Source organism: Pelophylax lessonae (assembly GCF_965119305.1).
Source record: "Pelophylax lessonae genome assembly, chromosome: 2".
In the NCBI taxonomy this organism is placed as follows: Eukaryota; Metazoa; Chordata; class Amphibia; order Anura; family Ranidae; genus Pelophylax; species Pelophylax lessonae.
The window spans coordinates 328884548-328894396 of NC_138769.1; the positions used below are offsets into that span (position 1 = coordinate 328884548).

Sequence of the window (9849 nt, forward strand, 5' to 3'; positions counted from 1 at the left end):
GGATCAGATCGGATCGCCTGTGTGAACGGGGCCTTATACAAAAGTTGAATAAAAGAAAAAAAAATGGACTTCTGTTGAAGTGGAAGGTATTGACTTGGCTATCCACACTTTGATTTCCAGCTGATTCAGGATAATTCTGCTGAAAATGGAGCAAACTAGGGTCAGCTTTAGACATAGGTGCCTGAGGGCAATAGAATAGTGACACTTCTTTTATTACACGCCTATAAATATCTAATTGTTTTTTTTTTTACTACTCCAATGACTACACAAACACACTTTCACTTCCTTTATGTAGTGTCATTGAGAGCCACCGCCTACAACATGCTCTCTATACTTTGCTACTAGTGCGCAGCTGCGCTGACTAAACCTGGGCGATGCGTGATTGGTGCATTCCCTTGTCAGTCACAGAAGGTGACCATTCCCCGGCACAGAGCGATCACGTGGTTGTTTATGTGATTTGCCCGGCAGATATGCGGAGGAGAAGATACACCGGAGAGACGTGTGAAGGATTCATATCACAGCGTGTAATCGGAGGCTGCACTAAGGAGGTGAACAGACCGCATACATAGCCGCACTGCCTGCTATTCCCATCATCTACAGATTCCTTTGTGTGCTCAGGGCAACCGTCACATCTCTTTATATTGGATGGAGTGTTAAAGGGTGAAACCCTGTCCCCGGTTCTCCCACTGGGGAGTGACCTCTTCCCTCCTATACAGAACCTCAATGAGATCCGACACATATGTGCAGCAGCAAAAGAAGGGGCGTTAATGCCCCCATGTCGCCTGTATGATTTGCTGAACACGTGCTCTCGGCACCAAGCAGCGGCAAACGGCTATGGCAGCATTGCCATCTGAGCGTTTTTTTTTTTTAGCTATTGTGTACAACTTATTTAAAGCAGGACTCCATCCTATCATAGGAGGAATCTACTGACCTAGGCATGAGATCAATTCCACTTGGTAAAGGTATCAAAAAACGTATTCATTAGAAAATATTTAATCACGTCACATGACATGAATTGATCATCTATGCATTAAAAACATTGTAACAGTAGGGGAGGTTGCGAGGATTGGCCTCCTTTTTTGGAAGTTATATGTTATGTGCTATGGTTGTTACAATGTTTTTTATGCATGAATGCTCACTTCATGTCATGTGACATAATTTTAATGTTTTCTAATAAATACATTTTGTGATACCTTTAACAATTGGAATTGGTCTCATGCCTAAGCCAGTAGAGTCCTATGACCGGATGGGGTCCTGTTTTTGTGCCATTCACATAAATGCAATGCGGGAACCCTGCAAATCCACTGTGGGTTCCCGAATCGGATTCCAAATTGCAGGCAACTCACACTGCCATATGTGAATTGCTGGGGGTGTCAATATAAACTTGACACCCCCAGATCACTTCGCATATTTCAATGCGAACTGTCAGTTCGGACAGGAATCAGATCGAATAGTGTGAACCACCATGCGATTTGATTCTGCTGTGGTCCTGTGTGAGTTGTGTCCGAATGTGATGCAAATTCATCCATACAATCTGTATGGCTGAATTTGCATTGCACAGACATCGCATGTGGTTTTCAGAGCAGTGCGCTCCGAATCATATGCAATATCTGTCATCGCACTAATGTGAACCGGTGTTCCGTTAAAAAACCCTACCCATGAAAACTCCCTACCCTTGTCACTTCCGGTGCAGGTACGTCATTCATTAGCTGAGCTGCTTCCCAGTGTGCATGCTCAGCCAGCAAATGTTTTCGGCTTCCCGTGAAAATACCCTACCCTCGTACCTCTCGGCTTCCCGTGAAAATACCCTACCCTCGTTCCTCTCGGCTTCCCGTGAAAATACCCTACCCTCGTTCCTCTCGGCTTCCCTTGAAAATGCCCTACCCTCGTTCCTCTCGGCTTCCCGTGAAAATGCCCTTCCCTCGTTCCTCTCGGCTTCCCGTGAAAATGCCCTACCCTCGTTCCTCTCGGCTTCCCGTGAAAATGCCCTACCCTCGTTCCTCTCGGCTTCCCGTGAAAATACCCTACCCTTGTTCCTCTCGGCTTCCCGTGAAAATACCCTACCCTTGTTCCTCTCGGCTTCCCGTGAAAATACCCTACCCTTGTTCCTCTCGGCTTCCCGTGAAAATACCCTACCCTTGTTCCTCTCGGCTTCCCGTGAAAATACCCTACCCTTGTTCCTCTCGGCTTCCCGTGAAAATACCCTACCCTCGTTCCTCTCGGCTTCCCGTGAAAATACCCTACCCTCGTTCCTCTCGGCTTCCCGTGAAAATACCCTACCCTCGTTCCTCTCGGCTTCCCGTGAAAATACCCTACCCTCGTTCCTCTCGGCTTCCCGTGAAAATACCCTACCCTCGTTCCTCTCGGCTTCCCGTGAAAATACCCTACCCTCGTTCCTCTCGGCTTCCCGTGAAAATACCCTACCCTCGTTCCCAGTGCTTAAAGCGGCGGCTTTCCGCGAAAACACCCTACCCTCGTTCCCCAACGGGGCGAAAAAAATTTAAAAGTCGCTCCTAATGAAGGAAAAATTAAAAGTGTCTCTTAATGAACTATATATATATATATATATATATATATATATATATATATATATATATATATATATATATATATATATATATATATATATATTATGTATGTAATATAAATGGAATAATAATAAAAAAAATGGAGGTCTGCTCGCTCTCTCCTATCTATCTATCTATCTATCTATTGCACACAGCTGCAAGAAAAAGTATGTGAACCCTTTGGAATGATATTGATTTCTGCACAAATTGTTCATAAAATGTGATCTGATCATTGAAGTCACAACAATAAACAATCACAGTCTGCTTAAACTAATAACACACAAAGAATGAAATGTTGCCATGTTTTTATTGAACACACCATGTAAACATTCACAGTGCAGGTGGAAAAAGTATGTGAACCCTTGGATTTAATAACTGGTTGAACCTCCTTTGGCAGCAATAACTTTAACCAAATGTTTCCTGTAGTTGCAGATCAGACGTGCACAACGGTCAGGAGTAATTCTTGACCATTCCTCTTTACAGAACTGTTTCAGTTCAGCAATATTCTTGGGATGTCTGGTGTGAATCACTTTCTTGAATTCATGCCACATCTCAATCTGGTTGAGGTCAGCACTCTGACTGGGGCACTTCAGAAGGCGTATTTTCTTCTGTTTAAGCCATTCTGTTGTTGATTTACTTCTATGCTTTGGGTCATTGTCCTGTTGCAACACCCATCTTCTGTTGAGCTTCAGCTGGTAGACAGATGGCCTTAAATTCTCCTGCAAAATGTCTTGATAAACTTGGGAATTCATTTTTCCTTCGGTGATGACAATCCATCCAGGCCCTGAAGCAGCAAAGTAGCCCCAAACCATGATGCCACCACCACCATACTTCACAGTTGGGATGAGGTTTTGATGTTGGTGTGCTGTGCCTCTTTTTCGCCACACATAGTGTTGTGTGTTTCTTCCAAACAACTCAAATTTTGGTTTCATCTGTCCACAGAATATTTTGCCAGTACTGCTGTGGAACATCCAGGTGCTCTTGTGCAAACTGTAAACATACAGCAATGTTTTGTTTGGACAGCAGTGGCTTCCTCTGTGGTATCCTCCCATTAAAAATCCATTCTTGTTTAGTGTTTTACGTATTGTAGATTCGCTAACAGGGATGTTAGCATTTGCCAGTGACTTTTGCAAGTCTTTAGCTGACACTCTAGGATTCTTCTTCACTTCATTGAGCAGTCTGCGCTGTGCTCTTGCAGTCATCTTTACAGGACAGCCACTCCTAGGGAGAGTAGCAGCAGTGCTGAACTTTCTCCATTTATAGACAATTTGGCTTACCGTGGACTGATGAACAGCAAGGCTTTTGGAGATACTTTTATAACCCTTTCCAGCTATATGCAAGTCAACAATTCTTAATCGTAGGTCTTCTGAGAGCTCTTTTGTGCGAGGCATCATTCACATCAGGCAATGCTTGTGAAAAGCAAACCCAGAACTGGTGTGTGTTTTTTATAGGGCAGGGCAGCTGTAACCAACACCTCCAATCTCATCTCATTGATTGGACTCCAGTTGGCTGACATCTCACTCCAATTAGCTCTTGGAGATGTCATTAGTCTAGGGGTTCACATACTTTTTCCACCTGCACTGTGAATGTTTACATGGTGTGTTCAATAAAAACATGGCAACATTTCATTCTTTGTGTGTTATTAGTTTAAGCAGGCTGTGATTGTCTATTGTTGTGACTTAGATGATGATCACATCACATTTTATGACCAATTTGTGCAGAAGTTCCCAGGAAGGAAGGCAAAGTGCGTCCAATCCTGGACCTCAAGGCGCTAAACTGCTTTGTACAGGTACAGAACTTCCGTGTCCATTCGAACGGTGCTGGCATCCCTGCGTCAGGGGGATTTCCTTGTCTCTATCGATCTCAAGGATGCCTACCTTCACATTCCAATATGTGCCAGTCACCAGCGTTTTCTCTGCTTTGCTGTGGGAGAGGATCATTTTTCGTTTGTGGTATTACCCTTTTGGTCTCGCATCTGCTCCTCGGGTCTTCATAAAAGTGTTAGCCCTGGTGCTAGCTTTGTTATGCCAACAGGGGATTGCGGTACTGGGCTACTTGGACGATCTCCTTCTGCGAGCGGAGTCTCCTGCTCTGGTGGAGAACCTTGAGATCACAATATGAACTCTGCGGGAGTTCGGCTGGATTCTGAATTTTCATAAGTCTGCTCTGGTTCTGCCCTCAAAGCTGGACTATCTGGACCTGACTCTGGACTTGGTCTTAGCCAGAGTCCTCCGTCCCTCTGGAGAAACTCCAGAAATTGCAGGCTGCAATTCACCTCTTGCTGTCCCAACAAATGGCCATCCCTCCGGACTTGCATGCGGGTGCTGGGCCTGATGCTGTCTATCTTTTTGAGGCGGTTCCGTTTGCACAGTTCCATTTTTGAGGTCCCTGCAAAGGGAAATTTTGACCAAATGGGACAAGACGCCGCAGTCTCTGGACAATCTGATCCGGCTGAGTTGGGGCACCAAAGAGACCCCCTAATGTGGCTTCATTCTCTGCTGCTTTGGCTGGGAAATTCCTTCCTCCCCTTGTATTGGACCGTGGTCACTACGGATACCAGCTGTCCGGCTGGGGAGGTGTCCCCGGCAAGCATTCTGTTCAAGGCATCTGGACGCTGGAAAAGTCCAGACTCCCGATCAATGTCTTGGAACTTCAAGCAATCGGACTGTGTCTGGATCATTGGATGGATTATCTTCAGGGTTGTCCAGTGCGTATTCAGTCGGACTGTGCCACGGCTGTGGCTTATGTCAATCACCACAGGGAAAAAAGAAGTATCCTGGCGGCACTGGGGGGTAGCTGGCATTCTAAGGTGGGCAGAATGGTTCGTTCCAGCCCTCGCCGCTGTATACATTCCCGGGTGTAAAATTGGCAGGCGGATTACCTCAGTTGGACCAGGGGAAGTGGTCCCTTCATCCAGAGGTGTTTCAACCGCTGTCTCTCTGATGGGCACCCCCGAGGTGGATCAACAGAAAGGTGCGGAGGTTTGCGGCTCAGTCAAGGGATCCTTTGGCGGGTGCCACAGACGTGCTAGTGGCCCTGTGGGGTCAAAATCGTCTGATTTACAACTTTCCTCTCAAGCTTCTGCCAAGACTTCTACGCATGATCGAGGCAGAAGACATTCCAGTCATCTTGGTGGCTCTGGACTGGTGTGGCTGGTGGCTGACGTTCCTTTGACGCTTCCTCTCAGGGAGGATCTGCTGTCCCAAGGACTGATCTTCCACCCTGCTTTGCAGTCACTGGCTTTGATGGCTTGGCTATTGAACGCCAGGTGCTGAAGAATAGGGGTTTATCCGAGTCGGCGAATCCTACACTGTTGAAAGCTAAGAAATCTACCATCGTACGTGGAAGATGTACATTGCATGGTGTGAATCCCTCGGGGTTCTTTTGGGGTTCTTCCTCGCTCCTAGGTGGCTCAGATCTTTACTTTCCTTCAACGGTGTGTTGAACAGGAATTGGCCTTGAGTACCATCAAAGGCCAGGTGTCTGCTTTGGCGGTCTTCTTCCAATGACCTTTGGCCACACTCCCTGGTGTGTACCTTTTTTGTCAGGGTGTCCGACATTTGATTCCTCTAGTGCGGGCTCCGTTGCCGCCTTGGGATCTCAATATGGTGCTTTCAGCTCTACAGAAGCCTCCCTTTGAAAATATTCGGGAGATTCCCCTGCTGCCGCTGTCCCAGAAGGTGGCCTTTTTAGCAGCTATCACCTCTGCTTGCAGGGTGTCGGAACTGGCGGCATTATCCTGTCCATGTCACCTGGTGATTCACAGGGATAAGGCGGTTCTTCACCCCTGTCAGTTGTTCCTTCAAAGGTTGTCTCTGATTTCCATTTGAATGAAGACATTCTGTTGCCTTCCCCGTGTCCCAGGCCTAAACATCTAAAGGAAATTGCCTTGCATGCTTTGGATGTGGTCCAGGCAATTAGGGTGTATCTGGCAGCTACAGAGTCATTCAGGAAGTCACTCTTTGTGCTCATGGATGGACCTCAAAAGGTTGTTTGTTTCCTCTGTGACTATTTCCAGATGGATCAGACAGATGGTGGTTCAGGCCTATTCCAATCACGGGGTACAAGTTCCTCCTTTCCCTGTGAAGGCACACTCTACTAGGGCGCTTAGTGTCTCCTGGGCTTTCCGTCATCGAGCGTTGGTGACACAGGTTTGCAAGGTCGCCACTTGGTCGTTGGTGCACACTTATAAAGTGGCTGTGTTGGCATCTGCAGATGCTTCTTTTGGCCTCCAAGGTTTTGCAGGCTGCTGTTTTAAGATCTGTTCCTGGTTGAGCTCCTGTTGCCTGGTTAGCTAATGTTTTAGCCTTGGGAATTTTGTTGTTGCCCCCCCCCCCCCCCAATGTTTAACACTGCTTTGGGACGTCCCAATGGTTATGAATATTGGGAGCTGTTTGTCAATGAGCGAAAGAGAAAATATGATTTTTGATTCACCGTAAAAAATCTATTTCTCTGAATGTTCATTGATGAACACGGCACCCACCCCTCTGTGGAGTTGGCTTTCTTCGGACACTGCTTGTATACCCCCTGGGACTGCCCATGGGTGTAGCCAGAATTATTTTCTGCCTAGTGTCATACTGCCCCCTACAGGAGTAAAACAAGGGTTATGAATATCACAAGTTGTGTCCGTCAATGAACATCAGAGAAATGGATTTTACTGGAAGTAAAACATCCCATTTTTTTCCCAGGTGACCAGGGAGGAAAACAAACGAAAAGCACATTATGCATTGAATTTTAACGCAACACAAACTTGTTAAAAATTCTGTATTTGTTTTAAAAAAAATGCATATTGTGTTTTATAATGCACAAATGTGAACGACCCTTATTGGATTACCAGGTGACAATAAAAGCCTAAAGAAAAGGAATGCAGCCATCTCATCTAAAAATTGGTAGATTGCAATAGGTTTGCTTTTGGGTTTAACTTTTTTAGCTTTTGGGTAGTTTCTCCAGACACTGCTGATCAGACTGCGTTTTAAAGATTTAAAGAGCCAAGCAGCGGCTCTTTACTACGTGATCAGCTGTGCTCACTCAGTTTCTCATGGAGGTAAACAGATGCTGGTTATCGGCACTCCTTTCCTCATGCTGACCGGATTAGGAGAGAAGAGCGCCGATAACCGGGTTAGAGGAGGGAGACTGCAGCATTGCTCATCCATGCCAACGCGTGCCTCTTCCGTGCCCCACACGTGCATAATGGGTAGTCAGGAAATTTTAGATTTGTAAATGTATGTCCCTAGATAGAGCACCTGACGGTGCTCCCTGAATGTTGGGCTTCTGTATGTGGCTAGGCTGTGTAAAAGTACCACACGTGGTATCGCTGTACTCGGGAGGAGTAGCAGAATGTATTTTGGGGTGTAGTTGGAAGTATGACTATACAGTGTGTGAGAAAGAAATTGGTAATTTTGTGGGGAAAAAAATCTTCATTTTGCAAAGAATTTTTTCAAAAAACTCACCATGCCTCTTACTAAATACCCTGGAATGTCTACTTCCAAAAAAGGGGTAATTTGGGGGGGGCTATTTGTACTTCCTGGCTTGTTTAGTGTGTCAAATGACAGGCCATCAGTACATGAGGTGTGATCAATTTTTCAATGATTGTGAAGGTTATGGAGTCTTACAAGCTATGGTACCAAAGACCAAATAATATGGGAAGTGTGCTCTCACTGTGTCCCTAAATATGAGTGCCACATCCCGATATGAGAAGCCCAAAGACCAAATAATAAATACTTTTTTTTTTTTTTTTTATCAAAGATGTAGCAGTATAACTTTTGGCCAAAATTTCTAAAGAAAAAGTACTAATTTGCAAAATTTTCTAACCGAAACATAATAAAACTTTTTTTTTTTTTTTTACAAAATGTTTGGTCTTTTTTTTTTTTCCATAGTGCAAAAAATAAAAAACCCATTGATTAAATGGCTTTGTGGGGGGGGAGGACAAACATTTTATATGGATACAGCTTTACATGACTGAGTAATTGTAATTAAAAGCTGAAAATTTGCCTTCTTAGGAAGGGGGTATAAGTGCCCAGTGGGTAAGGGGTTAATGAGTGACACAAATGTGATTTATGCAATGTACTCCCTTCACTGTGTGATATGAGCAATATGTTTTCATTTAATTTTATTTTTATTATTGCATCTTACTTTTTCAGGTGTCATCATGGAAGTAAGCCACTCAATAAAGGAGAGGACTATTTCAGAAAATAGCCTAGTCATCCTTTTACAAGGACTGCATGGACATATCACTACTGTCGAACTTCGAGATGAAAGTTCCGCTAAAGGTTCAGTTATAAATGTAGATGCTTTTATGAACATACGCTTAGAAAAGGTCACATATACAGACCGTCAGGGCAAGGAATCCAAGCTGGATGACTTGTTTATCAATGGACGTAATGTGCGCTACATCCATATTCCAGAGGAGGTGAATATAATTCATACTATTGAAGAGCGGCTAAAGAAAATACAGGGTATCCGTGGATTTGGTGGAAAGGGAAGAAAAGAATTTGCTTCAAAGAAGTACAAATGATGCCTACTTTACCCTGCTGTTGAACAAAACAATGCTGCTGAATAAGATTTAGCTGTTTTATTAAGAGTGTATGGAAAAAAAATACACAAATACCTGGCTACTGATCATAAAGATCCTCCTGTATATTAAAGGAAACATTTCTTTAACTCACTTTGGTAAAACTATGCAGTTATTGTGTAAATAAGATTCCTTTTGCTACATGGCAGCCTGCGATTGTATGATGTGGGAAATTTGAATAAATAGAATACGTTTTTTTTTTGTGTAGGTGTCTTGATGGCAAGAGAGTAGAGCAGTGGTGGTCAATCTGGTAACTAAAGGGGGCCTCGTGTGGCACCTGACATGTCCAAAGGACTGCACAACAGAACTTTATAACACACAGGTGTGCACTGCGATGCTTTGTTGACTTTTTCTTTACAAACATTTATTCTTGTGTTGCAGCGCTTTTTTTGAGTGCACACCAACGTGGTGTGTTGGTGTGAACTGAAGCCAAAAAATGTTTGTGCTCACTTCTGCAACTTGGGATCCAACTTGAGACCCCCAAGCCTAAGGACATGTGAAAATCTTCTTTTTTCTAGGAGAGCCGTTCCTTCTGACATTACAGAAGTCGCGGTGACTTCAGAAAAGGTTCATGCACTACTTTGGTCTGACCTTTTGATATGACTTTGGTCTAGAGAATGTAAAGTCAGATCAAAGTAGCGCTGTAAATCGTGCGACTTTGGAGATGCTCTAAGGTAAAAGGAGCCCATGGCACACTGCAATTGAGGCAGT

The 9849-nt window shown here is 44.4% G+C and overlaps 1 protein-coding gene across 1 annotated transcript; it reads left to right on the top strand.

The window, feature by feature from the left end:
- The first annotated feature begins 410 nt into the window (after positions 1–410).
- LSM10 (LSM10, U7 small nuclear RNA associated) lies at positions 411–9103 on the top strand. Its single transcript, XM_082244757.1, has 2 exons — positions 411–548; positions 8708–9103. Exon 2 carries the CDS (start codon positions 8716–8718, stop codon positions 9079–9081), a length of 366 nt encoding a protein of 121 aa, XP_082100883.1. The 5' UTR covers positions 411–548; positions 8708–8715; the 3' UTR covers positions 9082–9103.
- The last annotated feature ends 746 nt before the right edge of the window (positions 9104–9849 follow it).

What these genes read in the sequence shown, in the direction of transcription:
- LSM10 (XM_082244757.1), top strand. Translation starts at nt 8,716, where the DNA reads ATGGAAGTAAGCCACTCAATAAAGGAGAGGACTATTTCAGAAAATAGC.